This window comes from Pagrus pagrus, assembly GCF_965226575.1.
Source record: "Pagrus pagrus genome assembly, chromosome: 14".
Classification (NCBI taxonomy): Eukaryota; Metazoa; Chordata; class Actinopteri; order Spariformes; family Sparidae; genus Pagrus; species Pagrus pagrus.
Window position 1 is genome coordinate 11,938,567 of NC_140198.1, and position 23,350 is coordinate 11,961,916.

The window sequence follows — 23,350 nt, forward strand, 5'->3', positions numbered from 1 at the left end:
AAAAACTTTAACTCACAATGTCTTTGTCGCCTTCCACTATTGTGTTGTTGTAGTAACATATATAGAAAAAAAATCACCAAATTTAATGATAAAAGGTCACCGCGACAGTCAACGACCAAGTCTTCAGTGAACTTTTCTCCTGGAAAACAGCATCCCTCTCTGCGAGTGAGAGCCAGACAGGGTCCACTATTTACTGATGGTGATTATGTGATGCAAAAAATGTATCTTTGTGACTTTCCACGATGCATGGTGGGTCAGGATCACAACACTTTATAACAGCATGCATATGATTATAAACAGTCGGCGGATACATGTTTAGCGTTATGATGTGTACCGGTGTACCGTCACGCCTCTTTTGGTTCTGCAACGCCAGGATGCTGTATGAAATGACACACAAGTGATTTTATGCCGGCGCTGCTTGGTTCTGTGTGAACAAACAAAGGTGGTCGATAATGCAGAATTACAGTTGACAATACACTGAACCTTTAACCTTTAATATCTAGAAGAGAAAGGATGACCCACTTATCACTGAGGCCAACAGTAACAGCAGGAGGCCTCCTTTTATGTTCTGGCTCCATTTTCAAGGATTAGTTATTTGATGTTGCTTCCTCAGGACAGCTTCTGCGAACACAAAATAAAAGAGCACACGTCAGGATACTTCTCTCATCATCACAGTCTCAAGTCGAAAGCAAACATTTACAATCCCAAATAAAAGAAGATGGCATCCTCTCTTTCTTTCTTTGTTTTTTACAGTGCACCTCTCCTTTGTTCTCTCCTTCACTCCTCTCTAGGTCACCTTGCTCTCCGATGGGAGCTCCTCTGTCTTTCTTTCTGTCTTTCTTTTCTCCGCCTTCCTCACAGATGAAGAAGATGATGCCCAGTCAGTAGCTGAGAGGAAGGGGGTAGGGAGGAAGGAAGGAAAGGAGGAAAGGGAGAGGACGGTAGGAAGGGAAGGAAAGGAAAGAAGGAAAGCGGAGGGGGGAAGAGAGAAAGACGAGAGAGAGAGAGAGAGAGAGAGGGGAGGGGGTGTTCGTGGATGTAGCTCTAGCTGTGGGCCGGGGGGTGAGCTACCTAGCCCGGGCTGCTCTGCCGAAACATCCATGGGTGGCTGTGTGGGGAGCCACCACGACTCCTCGGGCAGCTTAAACGAGAACTCGGACGGCACCGGAGGTAACTTGTCGACGTCTTTTAGCGCCTGCGAGCTCGTCTTTTACAAGGGGGGGCTTCCTCCGGGCTTTCTGCATGTTGTCCTGGCTGGAGGTCTCCTTCGCTTCCCTTTATATCCGAGCCAGACGGAGCCGGAGACAGACACGGCAGCCCTCCCGGGTACCTCGCTCCACACAGCGGGCCCAGGAGGGGAGAAACGACGCCTCGTCTGTACTTTCTAACCCGGGATATATTTACCGTGCGACGCTGCCTCCCTTTGTTCTTTGCTGTTGACTATGCTAACCGGCTAAAACGTAGCATACTGGCAGTTAGCTTGCTAGCTTTTCTGCATAACAAATATGGGTCACAGACGGCAATGGCATGCAAGGAAACGCAGTGGAGTGATACAGTCTGATTTTCATCACGTCTCCGTCTATTTATGAGTTATGTAAGCTCAACACGAGCTGCATTTGTATTTCAGGCCAGGCTTTTGTTTTTATTGACTGTTGTGTATAATAGGCGAGGTGTACTGGAGCATGTCAAGAGCTGGGGAAGTGTTGGGGGAGGAAACAAGAGGAGGTGTCAAAACTTAAAGGCTGCTGTATGATAAGGAAAGTGTTTTTTATTTTATTTTATGGTTTTGGTTTTTATTTGGTGAACAAAGCCTGAGAGAAGGATGCATCAGACATCCAGTCCAGCACATTAGGTTTGTTGTATTAATTGAGTAATAAACAGAAGTGCATGTAATGCCTGAGGTTATGGGGCATGAGAAGTCAAGCGATGCCATTTTAAGTGCGGCTTTGTGAATGAAAATGTGATTATAAAAAAAAGCCTATTTTTAGTTGTACGTCAGTCATTTTCTGGTGATTAAAGCCATGGAGATGTTTTGCATGAAATCTGGTCAGTGTGGGCTCTAGGGGTTGACCGATATGGCTTTTTCAGGGCCGATACTGATTACCTGAAATCAAGGACGCAGATAACCGATATTCATTTGCAGTGAAAAGTAAAATCAGTACTACTCACTCAAGCACTAGGGGTAGACCGAATATCGTCCCTGGCTGAAAATTCTGCATTTTTCCGATTATCGGTATCTGTGATTTATCTGTCAGGTTGCGGATAAAACAAACTGAATTGAAAATGTGTTACTTTGGCTCTGATGCAGCATCCTTTTACACAATATCCTGCCTTCAACGATATCTGATCGGTAACACGTTATAGTTAATAGCCTATAGGCACTGGGTAATCTGAATCTTCACAGTAACTAGTAACTAAATTTATCAAATAAATGCAGGGAGGTTTAAAGTAGCAGAAAATGTAAATACTCATGTAAAGTACCTGGAATGTGTACTTAAGAACAGTACTTGAGTAAATTGTGTGTATTTGTCAGTTTATTTCATCACTGGTTTTTCAAAAATTGACCCAAAAATGTCATTTATACTGCAAATTGAATATCTGTCCCAAATATTGGTTTTCAGTCTCCTTGATTTCTAAAAATCTGTATCGGTATCCGCCCTGAAAAAGCAATATCGGTCGACCCCTAGTGCTTTAGTTGACTTAACAAGTGCAGCATCTACACACAGTAGGTGGCAGTATGCAACTTCAAAGTTAGTTGTCATTCTCGTGATGTAGCGCTGCTGCAACTGTGTAGAGCCGCACAATGTAGACGAGAGCCACACATGTTGTTGCCGGTGTGGACGTTTTTCTTACAGGTTTGGGAGACGACACGATTGTAACTTGTTATGTTTTGCAAGTGTTTGGAGAGGACGGACAAAGTCTACAAGTTTAACACAATGAATCTTAGGGCTATTGAATATTAAATCATCCACCTTTGCTCGCTACATCTTTGTTACCCTTAGTGTGTCAACTACAGGTTAGGGACTTCTTCTGTAAATGTAGAAATATGAAATTATTGGTTATTTTATCGGTATCTGTGATGAGAGGCAGGTCATTATCAGTTATTGGTATCAGCTGGAAAGAATCCACATCTTCCATCCTTTTTTTAGTAGTGTATCAATTACTTTCAGGTGATTAAAGCCATGAAGATGTTTTGAGTGAAATCTGGTGTGAGCTTGCACAAAAACTGGCACAGGTAGTTTGAAAACATGCAAAATGATGCCATTGTGTTATGAATCTCAACACCCAGTTTGTAGAGATTTTTATCAAGCTGAGGTATTACACAAGTCTGTACTGTAGTTTCCTGGTTGTCTGGTCTGGCCCGTGAGTTATTTTAATCACAGATTGAGAGATAGAGAGATGGGGTGGGGGCGGACTAGAGATGATGAGTTATATATCCTGTTAGGCATTAAACTCCGTTTTTGCACTAGAACATACTAGAAACACTTTAACCTCACATTTTTCAGGAAACAAATATGTTATTGCATCTCAGAGAGCGCACATCTATATCCTGGTTTCGTAGTCGTCTTTTTTGCCCTTACTGCTGTCTTGACTTGTTCAACTATCTCTCAGACTTGTAGATGTGACATAAACAGGTTTCAGAGATCCCGTTATCTGTGAAGGAGTGTGTGTGTGTGTGTAACAAGAAGCTACACAGTGTTAAAACGGATGCAAACAAGCAGCTGTTATTTGACACCTTGCTTGGTGACGACAGAGACAAAGCAATTAGACCTGAACACATGTAAATGTATCTGTTTTCCACACAGCAGGTGTCATAACTAGACTTTCCTCGTTCAAGCAAACTGATATTTTAGTATAAAACTGCCTTTGACACGTACTGGCCTACATACATCCCTCAGGGTTTCTGGGAATTACTGAAAGACAGGCAAGTAGGCTAGTGTGTGAAGGTAAAGTATCGGTAGACGGATGAGCTGAAAAGTGGGCCAAGCAGTCAAGCTGGACACAACACACAAGTGCGCACAGGAATTGCAGGCAGGTATTTCTGGCAGATCACTGCATGCTGTACAGCATTCAGTTTCAGTTCAGTTTCATTGCCTCAGTAGGCGTTACAGTCTGTACAGTGTACGACACCCTCTGTTCCGAGACCCTCGTTTTGAGTAAGGAAAAACTCCCCCAAAAAAAACCTTCTACTGGGAAAAACAATGAAAGAGGGAAAGGAAAGGAGGGATCCCTCTCCCAGGAGGAACAGACACGCAATAGATTTTGTATTTGTATGAGTATGTGGATTACAATGACAACATATCTGATACAAATACATTATAAAATATATGTGAAGGGTGTGGGCCGAGGAAGAGGACTGAGCAGGCACATGACCTCCTCTCCTCCATGGTGACCTGGAAGAGGACATGCCGCACAAAAAAATATCAGAATATAGACAGATTTTAATCAGAAAAATAGATGAGGAGGCCCTAAGGGGACGATGATCCAGATGCCGCATATGTGAGGCACCGACAGCCAGGAGATAGAGAGAGGTTCCCGGGCAGCTGCCCATCCAGCAGAGAGGAGCCCGAGTGAAAAGAGAGGACGAGCAGGAGGAGAGACGGAAACAGCCTACAGCTTGAGGGAAACAGAAAGAACAGAAATTAGAGAAATGGGGTGTCAGTAAGAAGTGTACAGATTGTTTGTTGTGTCCTCGGCGGCAGAGCCGACATGAACAATAAATACTAAGGTTAAGAGATTTATTGAGACTGAGACCGTCCCGCTGGAGGACGTTATAGTGGCTGGTGCGACAGCCGAGCTAACTGAAGAATAAGGACTAATTAAAAGTTAGACAAATTTGGATTTAAAGGCCTCAATAGAGTCTGATTGTCTGACGTCAGCAGGGAGGTTATTCTGGAGCAGGACTGCCCAAAGTGCTCCATGAGGTTTGATTTGGCCCACCAGATGTTTCTTGTGGGAAAAAGAAAACAATATGAATCGCTGTTTATGTTGTAGGCCAGAGTGACACATTGTGGACGTAGACAGGCAATCCAGGGAACTTGGGGTTCGAGTACTACAGGAAGCCTGAGAGGCAAGTGAAAAAAAAAAAAAAGAAATAAGATTATTCGGGTAAGACATCACCTCCTGCATGTTTTAGATGTTCCCCTGCCCTAGCACACCTTGTTAAAATGAATGTGTCGTTGTCAGGCTTCAGCAGAGCTGGATGACAAGCTGATCACTTGAATCATGTGTGATGAGGCAGGGAAACATCTTTAAACATGCAGGACAGGGGGGCCTAGGACCAAGATTGAAAAACAATAACTTAAGTCATATATACAGGAGAGAAAAAATTGATCACCAGGACTTTTTTTCCTCACTTGCCTCTGAAGGCTTCTGTGTAATTTCATTTTGCATCTGATCTCAATAGGTACTTGTTTTTGGCCTGTGGTCCACCATTAAGTTTCAGTTTTGGCCCTCCAAGGGAAAAAGTTTTGGCACCCCTGTTCTAGAGGAAAGGAGCATGATTGAAAACAAAACCAAAAAAAAACTTTGCAGCCAGCTGACTTCTTTTTAACTCTTGGGACGAGCAGGAACCCTTAGTGTGAAAGCTTATTGCACGAGGAATAGGAATAGGAAACTATTATTATACAGCTAAGTTTGGTGTAATATAATCAAATTTTCTGGTTTTACTTATTCTAGCTGGAGCATTCTGAACCATCTGAAAACTTAAAGTGCAAAAAGCTTGTGGCAGACAGACGACAAAGCACGACAATAATCAAGTCTGGATGAAACAAAAGTCGTGATGAAGGATCTCTGCATCAGTCAGAATGAGCAGCTGCTGACGTTGTAAAGGACCAAACCCATTTTTTAATACTTATGTCATTATTTGTTCGAGTTCACTGCTGCAACATCTAAATTTCCGCACAGGCACCATTAAACTTTCATCCGATCTTGTTGGTGTCTTTAAAAAAAGAGAATACTCTTGTGTGTGAAAATTGTGTATACACGTGACCTGTGGCATCATACACAACCAAACGGGGGGAAAAAAGTTGAGTGTAAACAGTCAGTTAGAGGTCTTATTTACTACAAACAGCCAGTTGAAGGTGAAGGTGGTGTTATCAGAGTGTGCCATGTGATCATCAGGGAACATGTGTACCAGCAGCAGGTGTAACTCAACACCTTGATCTGCCATCCTCCTCTCTCCTCTCCCTGTGTGTGTGTTGCACGTACACCACACACACACACACACACAACCACACACAACCACACACACACATAGAGGCTGTCCTGTACCTGTCGTCCCTTTCGGTGTTGATCCAGATGGTGTTATTAATCAGCCATTCTGCTGCAGATGGAGCACCGTAGATGCTATAGCCCGGACATTTTAACTGGGTTTAGTAACATAATACTTTGAGCTTCAGTTGTGACTTCGGTGTGTGTGTGCTCCATGTATATAACACAAGATGGTGTAGGTTTATGTTTAATCTGTAACCTGAGTTTAGTTGTATACTTGAGTAATCTTAAAAGACTGATCCCAACTCTTTCTATTCCCTCTTTCTCTTCCCTACATCACCATGTTTCTTTCTTTTCTCACATCCTTCTACTTGCTCCACCCTCACTTTCATTCTCTGTCTTTTTCCATCTTTCCTGTCTGCTTCCTCTCCATCTCCCCATCCCCCCTTCTGTCTTCCTCTATCTTTCTTCTCTCTCTTTCATTCTTCTCTCCTCACTCTCTTCGTCTCCCCTCCCAGTGGCTCTAGGGCGTAACCAGCCCCTGAAGAGAGAGCGGCCTAAATGGAAAAGTGACTACCCGATGACTGAAGGCCAGCTGCGCAGTAAGAGAGATGAGTTCTGGGATACGGCGCCAGCATTCGAGGGCCGGAAGGAGATCTGGGATGCGCTGCGGGCTGCGGCCAGCGCCTTTGAGAGCAATGACCACCTGCTGGCTCAGGCCATCCTCGATGGGGCCAGCATCACACTGCCGCATGGTAACACACATTTCCACAGTAGTAGATTCCCTCATAGTGTTTTACTCCCCATGAAATACCGCTGGGTGGACTTTATGTAGGACATGCAGTTGATGATTACCACCTCAAGAATTTCAGCTCCCTCTTCCCAAATTCTCTAGAGCTACTCAGGAACTCGGCTGTAGTTCTTGTTTTCTGTGCTAGTTTTGATATGCATGAAGTTCTCTTTTCTTTTTAAGCCTGGAGGGATTCTTGGGTTTGGCCATGTGCGTGTGTACGTGCGTCCATCTGTCCGCAGCTCATTAACATAATATTTTTTGTACAAATTAATGACTGAATTCACAATTTTTGGAAAACCTGTTTTATGGACTAATGATACCTAGAGTGCCACAGTGGATCAACCTGTGCCACATTTCGGTACCTTAAAAGCAGAATGTGTTGTGAATTCAAATTAATTATAATAAGATTAATTTTGAGACAGTCATAAAACTTCATCTTTTCGACAAGATTTATAATTTTACAATCAGCTAGGCTAAAAACAAGGCTTACCTATACTGTTGCAGGCCACATTTTGGGCTTTATCATGGCTCAAAAACTAAAATCCATTAAAATGTTTTTTTCTCATTTTCAAATGGAGCAACTGCAGATATATTCATACATGACATGACCCACGATACTAAATGAATCCCTGTTTTTGTCATCTTCATCGCAATCTTGTTTCCAAACTTTCAAGATGCAGAATAAAAACTTGATCGACTAAGAATTTATCTCGCTATCGAGCAACTGATTTAGTCCATGCAAAAAAAGAAAAAATGTCAAATATTTGCAGGTTCCTGCTTCTTAGACATCAGGATTTGATGCTTTTCTTCATACTTGTAAGTAAATTGATTATGTCTGGGGTTTTGGATTGTTGGTGGGACAAAAGCAAGACATATTAAACAGCAGATTAATCAATAATGAAAGTAATTGTTAGCTGCAGCCCCATGTTGATGGACATTATTGTCCAACAATGTAGTAGTCAAAAGAAAATGAATGAGCTACTCACAGCTAGAGACAATTTAAAACGGTTATTGTTGTTAAAACTCATCAGAAAGCAACAACAAAAGAAGTGAAATCTTTGAAATTGTCAATTTCTGCAGTGACGTTTTAAAAATGCTGTTTTGGCAACCATTCGATAAAGATGTTATAAATAGAAAAAGAAACACGATGCGTCAACTGCACAGACACTGAAAGATTTCGGTGAATAGTTTCAGAACAGCCTCCACGTTTCTCTAACTTGAAAAGTGGAAGCAAACCTCATGACAAAGCCGAAAGTTCAAGCAGGTGTAGAAAGAGTTCATATTGCTTTCTGGGTGAAGGAGAGAGCCGTCCATCAGTTAATGTACAGACCACTTTAGAAAACATTTGTCTCAAGTTAATGTGTCTTTGGCCCTAACTGAGATTGTGAGATGAACGCACATATTTACAGGTTACATTAGAGATGCTACTCAGGGAGCCAGCATGTGTTTTGAGGCCTGCACAGGAAATCCCTTGAACTTGTCGTCGAATTTGTTATTGGTCTCATGATTTAGCACCAAATTCAGCGGTTTTCAGATAAAGCAGATTCATTTATCTGTCCCCGATCCATATTTCCTGAAACCACAGGGTTTTCCGTGGTGGCTTATCCATTTTAATTTGGCAATATACTGCAGAGTCATCCAATGAAACTAATAATACTATCTAACATCACTACCACTGATGACAGAACGTAATTCCTGTGGCACATTTATGAGGGGCCACAACTTGGCATGCAACAGGGAGCTTTGTACAAGTTGTCAATCCTAATCTGCCAGATGTTGTGCAGTGTATGAAATGAAGGCTATTGAAAGTTAAGGTTGTCTGTGTAGATTGTCTTCTGTAGCGTCATCTGATGTTGAACTTTCATAACAGGAAATGCCTCTGTGCTGTCCTTATTTCCAGCTTACAGAAAAATTAAGAGTTTAGTGAATACGGACAGGATTCCAAGCATTTACAGTTTTCAGCCTGCATTTAGAACGAGTTAAAGCTGCTCCGAACGTCTAAGTGTATCTCAATGACCGCATTTTAGAGTTCAGGCTTTAGCTATTAGGAGGTATGTACTTCAGAAGGAATCGATAAATAATAAATGATATGGGCGTGTGCTTGGTCTCCTGAAAGGAAGATTTAATGAGGTTATTACTCACGTAAGTATACCGAAGATAGTGCCTCTTCTAAAACACACTGGAGAGCATCCATATAGAACAAATCAATAGAAAATTGACAAAAGCTCTACAAAGTAATTATCAGCTGCTTCAGCAGGTTTTCTATTTGTGGATGTGCGTCTATGTCCTTATTCCTAATTCACATTACCTCATAATCACATGAGCTCCACTGAGGCGAGGAAAGGTCATCTTTTTCTTGTTAAGATGGTGTTGTGGTGAGTTTCGGCCAGTTTTGTCCCAATGGTGGCATTCTTGGTTTGACCACACTTTCAGAAGAAGTGAAATCATTGAAAGTAAACGTCATCAGCAAATTGAATGCCAATCATCTCATCACATGCTCGGTTATAAAAAATGTTTTCATATTCTTACCTGTTATTTCTTACAGCACTGGCACTGCATCACGAGTAGTCTATATTTGAAGTCAATAAATAATATGATGGTAAGCAGAACCTTACTTTTGGCAGTTCATTTTGAGGGCCAGGCCACTTTTTTTTCTTAGGTGAACTCAGGAGGAAAGCAGAGGTGGGCAGCAGAATTATTCTGTCAGTAGGCCAACAGGGACACAATCTCAAGTCTTCAAAGATGGAAAAACAGCTCTACCTGAATAATGTTAGGTGTAGCAGTTGCCAGCAGACAGGCTATTCATGCATGTAAATGTATTCCGTGTCTTGTCTCGCGCCGTTCCTTTTAGTAGTTTGTCCAGGTCAGATCAGATCCCGCTGGGCTGCAGCTGTGGATTCCCCAGGCCTGACATCACCATTTCACTCATCCAGCACTCCGGTACAAAAAGCAGCTAGATCACTTAAATATTTTACCACTCACAACTTTATGCCTCTCTGTTGCCCTCTTTTTTGCTTTCACAATTCCAGTTTCGGCTGAATGATTGACGGTCTTGGCCCTGTTCCACCACCTTAGGCTAGACTCAGACTACAGGACTTTTAAAATTCTAACCGACTGTGAAATCGGGTTGCGTCACACACACACGGAGAAAATTTGCAGATGTTTGTCTCTCTAATCTCAACCGTGCACGCACTACTACTGATATTGGCGCATCACACACTACACACCCTACCAATTGAGATGATCGTGCCAGAGGGAGTGATCTACCAGTTCACGATCTTGTGGGGAAGCAGATGTAAACAAATGGAGACTGGCGCAACAACTTGCTGTCGTTGTGTTAATACTTTACAGTTAGACAAAACAAAAGCAGAAGAAATTGGGCTGGATTAGAAAATGTTTGGGGATTTGGGGGTTTGTCTGTTCTTCAGTGAGAACTGGAGGTTCTGAGGTTTTAGTTGTTAGTTTTAATATCTGTCAACAGTAGTATGCTAGCTGATTGGTTCCAAGATTGTTTGTTAATTAACCAAAGTAGTCCATCCAATAATTGAGACTGACAAACAAATGTTGCTGGCTTCATGGCGACACTAGATGAAAAGTCAGGTGATCACCAAAATCAGCAGGATTCATCCTTCTGGGACTGTGAATGTCTCTTTAAAATTTCATGGCAATGTATCCAATAGTTGCCAACTGAAAGTGCCATCCCTATAGCCATGCTGTTGGCATGGTGGAAAATGTTAGGTCACTGTGGCCTTGGGTTACTTAAACGCCAGCTTTTTAGATGCAGTCAGGGATACTCCGAAGTCTTTTAAAAGCATGAATTAGGAGCTGAGTATTACATATGCATCTATAGATGGGCTCATTTTTCACTGTATATAATTCGATTGGAGATCTGTGGTCATCAAAAGTGACTCTGAAGCAGAAAATGGGATCCATTTGCATCAGCCGTTGGTCAGCATGCTGGCTTCCTTCCATCCTGCCACAAATAAAAGCATCATGTTCACTGATTCACATCAGTATGTGCCTTGTGTTTTCAGCCAGAACAGAAACTCACTTTTTGTTTGGCAACACAAAAAGCTCTGCAGCAATAAAGCATTTTTCATGTAAACAACTGTTTCTCGCTTTGATCATAAAAATTTAATCCGGCCCTTCATTCTGTATTCTTGTTTTTTTTTTTTTTTTTTTTTATGAAATCCCACAACCAAAGGCATTAGCACCACCTGGAAACTATTAGCATTCTGCAGCTGAAGGATAAACACTAAGGTGGAGCCAACTGGAAAGAGAAAAGCGAGAGAGATATACAGACACAGAGTCTCTATGTCTCTGTTGAGATTTGTGTCCTAATTGTGTTTATACATTGTCAGTAAATCATTTTCATTAGATGAAACATTGTTCTAGTATCTCACAGAAAACCTTTCCAATCTTTCTTCATGATGATTTTTCAGAGTGTATACATTTCATTCATCTAAAATACCTGTTTGGTCCATTTACATATGACTTCCTCCTGCTAAAATACTGCCACACATGCTGGTGCTGGCAAACTTGCTGCTGCCTCCACCTTTTAAGTTTAGAGTCCTATCAGGGCTCAAGGTTAAAAAAACAATGGCATTCATTGTCTTGCTTAGGGCTCACTCTTATATACCCTGGGAATTTATTCTGCATTGTGCTCCCTGTTTTGGCTCAGCATGCCGCTTGGTGAATTCAGGGAGCATCTTCAGAGCCGAGCCATCAGCGCCAAGCATAACTGTATTTTCATTTGTTGCTATAAATGGTTAAACCTACGACGGGAGTGTTCCTGACTGAACGTTTCCCATCACTCAACAACAGACACCCACCACAGTTAGGAGATGGCACACTTGCTTACTAATTCCTTTTTTAGACGAAATTCATCAAACGTAGTTCCCCATATCACTTTTTCTGTGCTACTATAGCTGACAATGGAATCTCATCATATGGAAGTGGTCCTTTTTTAAAATCTAAATTAAGTTGGAAAAATGATTCATGCTACTGGTACTGCAAACTGCTGTCAATAAAACACAGACACCAAATCGGCCCGTCAGCCAGCTGAGACCAAAAAGGACCAATTTCTCATATTTGCTCAAAGATCTCTTTTATTCTATCTTTTGAATAATAGGAAAAAAATAACACAACATGCTTTTTAACAACCAAAAGAGATGACTTAATGTGATTTCAGTTAGACTTTAATATATTTCTAATCCGACTGATCTAAAGAACAGTTGACATCTTTGAATGTAGTTGCGCTGTAAGTGTGGTGAAACTATAATGTATTAGAAGATGGTTAATCTGAATCCATGGATTATTTGCACGTTATTTCAGTCATGTCATGTTCACTCATTCTGACAACAGCGGCGAATTTGCCTACGTATTTGCCTACGTATTTTCACAGTACAGAATGAAGGATATTGGTATGTGGTTGAAATAACTTACTTTTTTAACACCTTTGTTTGGTGCGTGTTGTCGTTAAGGTGACACAAAGTCATGCTCTCACTTTTCACATCTCAGTCTCAGTCTCACTCTGGTAGACCATGACCTTAGCAAAAAGTTGCCCTAATGCCCCCACCTTACCACGGCAGCAGTCATCTTGAGAACAGACCAACATCCTGTGGGCTTCTGTTGACTCATCTCGGTCTCACTTACCACAAAACTTGCGTCTCTCCAAGCGGCTCGTGCCTCAATTTAAGTCATAAAACAACACAGGAGCGGTGCAGTGACCTTTCGATACACTGTTCAGGACTGTGTAGAGGAGTTGTCGCTCTTGCGGGGAGAGTTTTCACGCTGGTCTTTGAGTATTTGCTTTTAGGTTATAGAATGTCAACATCATTACCATCTTGTCAAAACTGATGAAGACACAAGGTGTTGGAGACAGATCGGCTGTTTTAGTAATAAGCCGAGTAAACCTTGTGATCAAAACACCCATTGCCACAATAAACACCATTTTCAGGTGTGAGAGAAGTGACATTTCAGCATGGTACAAGGGGACCTGTCTGAAATCCCCTTGAGGGCCCCCCCCCCCCTGTGAATACCACAGTATTAAGTTTCTGTTTGTGGAATAATTTGACCTCTACACTACTTCTTGTTTCCCCCTCTCTCCACCACCTCTTTGCTCTATATCTGAATCACGGTGGTGACATAATGCATTTTAATGTAATACTCACAGACACACATGAGATTCCCTGTTCTCCTACTTTCACTCATCTTTCCTTTTTTTGTTTTCAACTGAGTTGGAGTCTCATTTCTGCATTTCATCGAGGGCAAATATTGTCTTTGTCTGCTGGAAAGATGATGACAAGAGAAATAGCGAGGCGCATTTCATAATTTTCTCCCCAAATCACAAGTTATTCAGAACACGAAACGGTGGTTTCGGTAGGCTGATGAGAGTTTAAAGCTTTCACTATGTGTGTGTGATTCTTATAATATGACATGCATTGCATATAAGTTTTTCTATGGCCCACCAGACTCTCAATGGAACTGAAGATGATAATGTTATGATAACTGATAGGAATAATGACCAAGACATTTGTCTGACTTCAATTAACTTTTTGTTGATTCTGGCAGAACACATTGACAAACAATGACAATGGTGAAACAAATTAAAGTTGGTTTTAGTGCCGTACCACCGGACTATAGAGCAGCTTCTTCCCTCAGGCACTGAGACTCCTCAATTCATCCCCAACATGAATAAGTCAGAATCAGGCATTTAGAATAACAATAATAATATAGAAATAGCCAATCTTCTGCTGATGGTCTTGTTTACTTATTAAATGAGTATTTCATTGAGACTGTTTAAAAACCAGGTAAAAGTTTCTTGTAGTATGTTTAAAGCTGAAAGTGGGGCCTGTTGGCCAAAGTTGGCCCACACTGACATTGAACCGCGGTTGATGTTAAGAGTTAAAATACTCCTTAAATAGGCCTATGCTGGATCCCTGTTGTTAATCTTTCTTATAATCTGAGCACAGCGGCCAGAGTGACAGTTTGTGCAAGAAGTCAGTCAATGAAGGGAACCTGGGATTCTACATGGAAGCTCTGAGATTGCAAAAGAAAAAATGTTTTGTGTCTCACTTGCCTCTCGGGGGATCCGTATGGTACCATTTCAGTCTTAACAATAGCACACAATACTTACTTGGCCTGTGGTCTGCCATTAAGTTTCAGTTTTGGCCCTTCAAGAGAAAATGTTTGTCCCCCTGGTTTAAAGAATGAAAAAAAATCTTTAGCATTTATCAAGTGACGACACTTGTTCTTCTTTTCTTCCAGGAGCTCTGACTGAATGTTATGATGAACTGGGAAATCGTTACCAGCTGCCAGTCTACTGCCTCTCTCCTCCCGTCAACATGATCGAAGAGCGCTCTGAAGAGCTTGACGGTTCAGATCCCGACTCCGGGGCGGCGGACCCATCCACGGGCAGCGCCAGCGACCCCGCCTCAGGAGGGGAGTGCCAGCTTCGGCTGCGGCTCTCCACGGGTCGCGACCTCCGGCTGGCGGTCCGTTCCACGGACACGGTGGGCATGATGAAGCGCCGCCTACAAAGTCACGAGGGAGTGCCTGCCACAACCCAGCGCTGGTTTTTCTCAGGTCGGCCACTGACAGACAGGCTGCGCTTGGACCAACTCAACATCTCCAGGGACTATGTAGTGCAGGTCATCCTCAGCCAGCCACCGCCACCAGAGCCGGTATCGACACCAGGACACACACCAGAGGCCTCTGGGCCAGTGGCAGTGGAAGGAGTGGCTGCACTGCCGCAAGAGCCCACGCCGGTCGAGAATTAACTCCAGGTGGCAGGAGACGGCGGTATAAAAAGAGGAGGATAACAAGGGAGATAAAAGAAAGTTGATTCTGACTTTTCTCTTTTGATTTGCACTCTTCTCTTCTCTCTTTGTTTTTGCTGAGAAGGGCTTTGTTTGGGCAGGGGTTGGCTGTCTGCCGGAGCAAAAAGACTCTTGAATTGAGAAAAGACTCTTCCTTTTTGGTTTTTGAAATTTTGACCTTTTTGAAGTCTTTTTAACTGTTCCTATGGAAACCAAACAACAAAATGAGAACTTTGTCAGACGGCTTAAAGGGTTTTCTTAGCAACACTGATGTTTCGAATGTTTCAGTTTCCATTCGAGTTCTGCTCTCTGGCGAGACTAGGTCAGCAGAACTCCGTTCATGAGGCTACAGGGTTATACATACATTTCATACACATTTTAAACAGACTGCAGATAACAGAGAAAGTAACACAGATAGTTTAACAATCATGACAATTATTCAGGCGAGTCTTAATTATATGTGAATCAAATCATGGAGCACTTGAGTTGGGGATGAAGTCAGTATGCTCACAGCTGTAAAGAAAGGTTGGAATAGCAGGCTAGTAAACCGATGTGTCGTCTCTCTGCCGCTGGATTAGACGCTTTATTTCACTCTGTTTCACAGAACAATCAGAGCAATCATGTAATAAACATTAAGTAGTCAGCCTGTGTGTGTGTGCGTGTGTGTGTGGACAAGCGTGTGTGCGTGGATGCCTATATATGTTCAAGACACAACCACACTTATTCATGTGGCAAAACGATGGGACATCAGAAACACAGTTGCATATTTTGATTAAAAATAGAATGTTTTTAATTAAAATGGATCATTGTTTCTATTCCTCGGTCTCTGTCTGATTGTTCGCTTTGAATATTTTCATGTTTTGATAGGTGGGAGAAAATGATGGCAGTATGTCACAATTTATGATTTACATTCTCTCTGTGTATTTGACTGCCTGTTTATGGCTAATGATCATTGTTTAAAAGGTTAACGCTACCAGTATTCAGTTTCTTAAAGAAGGGAACTTGTAATACAATTAAATGTCTTATTGTAGACATATTTGCTGTTTCCCTTACAAATATCAGGATGTATTAAACAGTATCACACATTTCACATTCACCTTTTTCCTGATAACCTTGTTAACTTGGGACAATGTGTGGTAAAAGTACAGAAACTATTCATTCCCATTCGTATTGTGGCTTTCAGACCACAGATTGGAACAAAAAGCGACTGACATAGATTACTGGATTTTTGAAGCCTGATATCACTTTTTTGCATTAGACATTTTGGTAATCAACTTACTCACTTTCTTGTTGAGAGTTAGATGAGGAGATCAATACCACTCTCATATCTGTACGATAAATATGTAGCTGTAGACAGCAGAAACATACCCTAGCTTAGCATAAAGACTGGAATCAGGGGGCAACAGCTGGCCTGACTGTCTGAAGGTATGAGGATGAGCCTACCAGCACCTCTAATGCTCAGTAATTAAAGGTCACATTATGCTTAATTAAAGGTTTATACTTTAGTCTACTAAACGTCTACACGTTTTCTCATACTGTCCATTGCTGCAGCACCTATATTCACCCTCAGTCTGAAATGATTGGTCAGTTCTCACAGGCCCAAGCAGGCACCGCCCACCATTTTCTTTTCGTAATTTTGCTACCACAGCTGCGTTGAGGGCGGTGACTGTATAGTTGTGACATCACAACCTTACAGAAGTCCTGGCGGCTTTTATAAAGTCACAACTTCTAAATACAGGCTGTGTGCCTTTCTCTGTAAATTTTGTGTTTTGATGCTTTCACAGCAGTACCTGCTTCATGATCAGAAAAGATCTCACTATCTACAGTATGGCACATTTGATCTTGTTTGTTCAACCTGTACACGAATAAAAATGTCAAACTGTAAATTGCGGTTTTATGACAAAGTTTTATGGGGAGCTTTGTGCGGTAGTTTCAAGTATTGTCGTCATCGGGGAACAAGCAGAACAGGCTGACTTCCATCGTTCCAACACACTTAGCTTTAGAGATGCTTTTAGGTGGATTTATTAATTTTTTTTACCTTTGAAATAGCCAGGCTAGCTGTTTCCCCCAACTTCCAGTCTTTATGCTAAGCTCAGCTCATCATCAAAACTGTACCCAATCGTCACCTTTCACTGCAGATGTATATGCCAGCACTTATAACCCCATGATAAGCTTATATTGATTGTTAATATTGTGCTTGAAGCTGGTCCTTTATGTTGGGGGACTCCATTTCTAACTGACGTTATAATTAGCTTCCCCTTTCCCTATTTCAACTTCCTTATTGGAAACCTACTCAAGACAGATCATGGAAAATTCCTCAAAAAACACAATGATGCAAAGAGGCCTTTGAGAGAGAAGAAGCCATTGTAAACATTGTGCTTGAATGAAGTGGTGCCAACTGGCATTCCCAGTCAAGTAATCAAACACCGCTCAGCCAGCGGTGGAATGAGGAAAGAACTAACCTGTTGGTCAACATCCTATCTGCCGATCACTAAACACGTTAACTGCCGTTCATAACTTACATCAGTCACTCAAAAAGCTTTTATATTTTTAAAGTCACATTGTGCATGAGTAACAGGCAGAGGGGAAGTGGTACGCTATGTGGGCAATGTGGCATTAGGTCTCATGTCTTCATTATTGGCTTTTTCTGGAAATGCCTTTTGACGTCACACCTGAATTAGATCAAGGTGTTAATACAACATTGTTTCCGTTTGTAGTCAGAGAAGATATGTTACTTTTCATTATGGTAGCTGTGAAAAGAGAAATGGAGGTTTTTTATTATTTGCAGAGTGCGTAGTTTGGGAGTGTGTATGACATCATGATATATGATTCAGTGCAAAGGTTATTTTGTCCTGTACCACAAAGCAACCTTGAACAACTATAGTCATCTATCACCTTTTTTCATAAACACACAGTGATGTTGAATAAAAAAGAAACCTCTTACTATAATCAAGTCAGGAGTGTATTTAAAGGAAATGCCTGCCTGTCATTACAGATTGACATAGTTGAATGTGGTGGTTAAAATAAGTTCAGAATGAACAATGGAAACCCCTCCATAAATCATTGCACAGGTAACTTCCCAACTGTGTTTGTTTTGTTTTTTTCACATGGTCAAAGAACATTGTGCTCACAAAACTAACTAAAGGAGGCGTCCATGTGATGTTTCCCTGATTAAAGCATTTCTCTTTTATTTCATCCCACTGACATCTTCCCTTTTCCACTTCAATGGAGTTGCTCATGCAGAAACTTTTGCTTTCTTGTTCTCATTCCTGAGAATGCTCATGACCATTCTCCAAAGTACCTGTTCAGTTTTCACCACCGCACGCTGTCATGCTTTCACAGTTCCCTTTTCCCGCGGCTTCTGTCTCTATTGTTGTTCCGACTTCCTTCCTCAAGTGTGGCTGCACTTACACACAATTTCACAATGGAATATGATATAATTGTGCTTTTGTCCTCCTCTGTGGTTATCTCCCTCATGACTGCATGAATGGGGCTGAACATAAGATAGAGAGTCAGATGGAAAACTATGTGAAGAAATAATCCATTCTTCTGCTTCATTATTAATATGAATTCCTTTGGTGTTTCCAGCTGATGGAATCATGATTTAATGTCATCATCCTCTCAGGTAATAAATCCCACACACCCACAGGCAAAAGTTCCTCTATGTGTCTAGGGGTTTTTCGACCTTCTGCTTCTGGACTGCATATATACAGCAATAGTGCGCCAAGTTCATGCAGACGAACTGAACTCAAGCTCAGCGCAGCCATCTCACCTCTCACCAAGTCAGCTCTCAGTTGTGTAATTTTTGGATCAAGTCCAGCTGTCAAGGTAAGATCTACTCACTCATTCTCTGTCCTGTCTGTCTTGTAATCAGGGTACAGACCATATATTTAAGGAGGATTAACACTTGACTATGATGATTTATGAATCAATGCAGGATCTATCAGGAATACTTGTTGCTCAACAACAACTTATCAGGTTAATACAACTTTGTGTGACCAGTTAAGGAATCTTCATTCACAGCTTCTACATACTTTGATTGATATGCGATCATAAGTAGCTGGATTTCAGTCACATAAAACTTAATTTCAGACTCATGTTAAGTGTTGCCATTCATTCTAATATATTGAGGTTAACACGTTTCATTGGTCTCAGACTCTTTTTTTCCTTACAGTATCATAAAAAAAAAATACTTTCACTCATGTGCTGAAATTATTTAAATGCACTTTAGAAGTGCTGGTATGCATGAGTATAGTGGTTCCCAAGAGGGGTTGCAAGTTAATAATAATTAATAATTTACAGAAGGAAGATAAAACTTTTTGTTTGGAAACTACAGGCTAATTTTCCTTCTTAATAGATAAAATCAAGATAAAACTAAGAGGAAAAAATATCGAAAGGAAGAGATTTAACACGCTTCAACCAACTCACAAAAAGATGACAGCCTGTCTGCTGCTCTCAGAATAAGGAAATCTAGTGACAGGAGAGACCTCAGACATAAGATCCAGGACACAGATTTCTCTCCAGATACAAGACAAAAATCTTTGGTTGAACTGGTCACAGCTTGTAGAAAAACATATACATTAAGAGGTATAGAGCGGTTGCAAGTAGACATTGCTTCATTTTAAGGGCTCACAAGAGAAAAAGGTTGGGAACAACTGTCCTACTTGAGTATCCACATTTTGGGATACTTAATACTCAGAAATAGTGTACTTTCTACTCCACCACATTAGTTTTAGGATTGTAGATATATTTCTGATTAAGACTTTACTTGTATTTGTAGAATGTCAAGTTTTCAGAAACTGTGAAAACACCATTATCAATGACAATTTTGTAAGGGATTTTTTTCTTCCTAACAACCATATTTATTATTGGAGTCAGAGGCTAATAAAAATATTAGAACTAATGAAAAAATGGTTCTAGTCCCTGTACTATACTATTGCGTTGTCCTTTCTTTCAGATGCGCACGCTGCTCCTCATGCTTCTGTATGCTGCACTGTGCAGTGCCAGCTCTGACAGCAGCCAACACCAGATAGAGACTTTGATGGATAATGGTTGGTACCTCCTCGTTCCTCTACGGACTAGTACTTTTCCTTTTCATTTGTCTCTTCACCTCACATGCAATAAATGTTGATTTAATATGCTCTGTGTGTATGTGCGTGTCTCTTGTCTATGAATAAAATAGTTCTGGTCCTGAGGTTGCCTAATGAAGAAGGCAGCCTGGTGTATGTTCCTCTGACCTGTGGAGAAGCTTATCAGGACCAGCCTGTGACTTGGAAGAAAAACGGTAATACAACTGTTACTGCTACTAAAAGAACTACCACTGATATTACTTCTACTACCACTACCACTTCTGATGTGCCAATATATCAGATATGGTATGACATGATATGATATGATACGACACTAATGAGTCTAAATATACAGATAACACATTGTGCAAAAAACAAATTCTAACAGTTTATGATACAATATGTTAAGATATGATAGGATATGTTACAATATATGTTACTATACGATGTATTATGATACAATATGTTATAATACGGTATGTTATAATACAAAACGTCATGTTACGATATATGTTATGATACGATATAATCCGATATGTTACAATACAGTACGTTATGATGTGTTACGATACAATATGACGCGACATGTTGCGATACAATATGTTATGATATGATATATAGGAATATGATACAATATGTCACGATACGATATGAAATGAAGCAAGTATTACGATATGATATGTTACGATATGATATGTTACGATATGATATGTTACGATATGATGTTATGATAAGATATAATACAATATCATATGATATCATATGCTACGATACAATAAATTACAATACGATATGTTATGATACGATATGATACGATATGTTATGAAAAGATCTGTGACCACACTATATCATACGATATCAAATGTTACCATACAATAAATTACCATACGATATATTATGATACAATGTGATACAATACAATATGATACGGTATGTTATGATAAGATATGTTACAATATACAATATGTTACAATATGTTATGATAAGATATGTTACACTATACAATATGTTACGATATGTTATGACATGATACAATACTAATGAATCTTAATACACAGATTTTTCTGCAGAAAATTAAACTTCAATCATATAGCACATTATCTGTTTTATGACAAACTGATCATAGGCATCAGTGTTACATTGACCCATGCTCTTTTCCCAGGCGTGGAGGTCCCAGCTCTGCAGGGGAATCAGGTGAACGTCCGGGTAGAGGAGATGAATGGGGGAAACTACACTTGTCACCTCGGCCCAGATGGAGAATACCTCAACCACACCGTGATCATGATCCAAGTGGAAAACAAGACTGTCATACTGAAAGAAAAATCCCATGGGAAAGGTAAGATAAGAAAGATGAAGGAAAGGGGGATGAAGGGAAAGAACAAAGCAGCTACACTGTGTAAGAAATGACCAACAGAGACAGATAAAGATTTGTTGTGTTATTGGAGGAGACGGGAGGATAGATGTCACTGAATAGATAAGAAAGATGGTGGGAGAGTGCAATAAGATGGGGAATAAATAGACAGAGGTAGAGGGCTGCGGTCCAAAAGCTGACAGTGTTCAACAGATAAGATGAACATTGAGGTATATGTACAAAGAAAGTGGACAAAACAAGGATCAGAGTTGGAGTAATGATGGGAAGGAAGGATGCTGCTGGACAGAGAGAGGGACAAAGAGAACATTAGAAATGGAAAGAAAGTAAATCCAGCACAGCATCTTAAATTCATGGTGATACTTTGATGTAATCGCTGTAGCATAAACACGCTTGGTGTAGTATGTGGCTGACATAATGTGCACACCCATCATCATATTGTTAGTGTTAGTGGTTCTGAAAAGAGACCCGAAATGTATTTTGTTTCCTAGATGAAAGCCTTTTCTCCTTTGCTTTATTGGAGAAATGAAACATTTTTTTAAAAAGGTTCTTTTGCCACCTTTCACAAATCGCAAGATCCTGTAAAAGCTCTGAAAGCTTCGGCACTGTTTGTACTAAAAAGACTTCATCCTTTCTCTGGTTTTGTGCCATAAGGCAATGTGTTTTGTGCCTGATTTGATTGAACAAAATGTTAAATATAGTAAACAAGCTGGTATGAAGCTGGCAATCTTCTCCTCGGTTGTTTGGCCTGTTCACAGTAATTAAATTAACATCCTAAAATTAATCTTGCAATGATTTATTGATGTCTAAACGCTGGGACATTCAACACAAACAGAAGCTAAAAAGGGTTTTTGCTCCTCCAGGTCACATCCGCTGTTCAGCACCTAACTACTCAGGCTCCTTCAAATGCACCTGGGCTAAAGCAGAGCACAGATCCAACGCTGCCGTGCTCCTGGTGAAGGCCGAACGGTGAGGCTCACACAACACTCATCCCAGATCATGCACCCTGTTGTAGATGGTATTTGTACCAACCAGTTTGTCTTCATTCCAGTCATTTGGAGAATATTCCCTGTGTGGTGGATGCTGACGGATCCAGCATTCAGTGCCAAGATGCCAGCTGCCCGTTCAAAGAGGAACAGCATCGCATCTCCCTCATCATTTACATATATAGCTACTCTCGCCTGGAGGCCTACACAAAGACGTTCTACCTGAGAGAGATCGGTAAGTGGTTGTATTTTAATGCCAGTGTTAGAAAGAAGATGGCCAATGGGTTTGTTTTTGAGCACTTTGACATATATTATATATATATATTATATATTTCAAACCAATATTTGCAGTAAAAATAAAAATAACCAGCCAGCGTAATAATCGGTCTATCCCTAATTGGTTGGATAATAAACAACAAAACAAGCATCAGAAAACTCCTCACTGTACTGTTTCCTCCCCGTCTCCACCTTATCCCTCCCCCTCCTCGTCCTGTTTAGTGAGGCCGGAAAATCTCCAGAACCTGCAAATCATTGATGGGAAGAATTTCACCTGGAGCTACCCTGGCACCTGGGAGAAGCCCTGCAGCTTCTTCAGCCTGCAGTTCCAGGTCAAGGTGGTCCACAACGAAGACACGTGTCACAGCGACAAGCCCATAAGGGTAATTAATACATCAGCTCCCAGTTACACATCTCTATAGTGTAAAAAAGCATCTGTTTGTCTTCAATATGTCTCCTCTTCTGTTGTACAGTACCAGGACGCTGAGGTAACCAACTTTGAGATCGACTTCAAAACCAGGAGGTATATTATCTGTGTGCGAGCTCAGGACAAGCACACCAGAGGGCCGTTTGGCCCCTGGAGCTACTGCTCGTAAGTACCGTCTATTACTCAATCCATTGAGATTAAGAACTGTTTTGACTGAGTATTCTACAAAAGTAGTGTTTATGATTTTTCTCGAGATAATACCAAGTCATGCCACAAACATTGATGTGATCCACACTGACTCACTCCAACCTCTCCTGTCTCCAGAGTGAACAAAAATACCGTGAACTGCTCTTTCCTTGAGCTGCAGCCATAGAGGAAGGAAGAACACAAGGAGTGA

At 41.0% G+C, this 23,350-nt stretch overlaps 2 protein-coding genes and 1 long non-coding RNA gene across 3 annotated transcripts; 2 read left to right on the plus strand and 1 right to left on the minus strand.

Moving 5' to 3' along the window:
* Nucleotides 1-478: 478 nt before the first annotated feature.
* On the minus strand, nucleotides 479-879 carry LOC311269273. The gene is made up of 2 exons (XR_014624067.1): nucleotides 797-879; nucleotides 479-621 (listed from the first exon to the last, which is right to left on the minus strand). It is a non-coding gene; the product is annotated as an uncharacterized lncRNA (long non-coding RNA).
* ubtd2 (ubiquitin domain containing 2) lies at nucleotides 822-16,712 on the plus strand. Its single transcript, XM_084373342.1, has 3 exons — nucleotides 822-1,170; nucleotides 6,732-6,968; nucleotides 14,276-16,712. The coding sequence occupies exons 1-3, from the start codon at nucleotides 1,101-1,103 to the stop codon at nucleotides 14,785-14,787; spliced, it is 819 nt and encodes a 272-aa protein (XP_084229468.1). The 5' UTR covers nucleotides 822-1,100; the 3' UTR covers nucleotides 14,788-16,712.
* Nucleotides 16,713-18,559: 1,847 nt separating this feature from the next.
* Nucleotides 18,560-23,349, plus strand: il12bb (interleukin 12B, b). The gene is made up of 9 exons (XM_084374511.1): nucleotides 18,560-18,654; nucleotides 19,784-19,877; nucleotides 20,009-20,110; nucleotides 21,058-21,231; nucleotides 22,128-22,233; nucleotides 22,316-22,485; nucleotides 22,749-22,909; nucleotides 23,000-23,118; nucleotides 23,278-23,349. Exons 2-9 carry the CDS (start codon nucleotides 19,784-19,786, stop codon nucleotides 23,324-23,326), a joined length of 975 nt encoding a protein of 324 aa, XP_084230637.1. The 5' UTR covers nucleotides 18,560-18,654; the 3' UTR covers nucleotides 23,327-23,349.
* The last annotated feature ends 1 nt before the right edge of the window (nucleotide 23,350 follows it).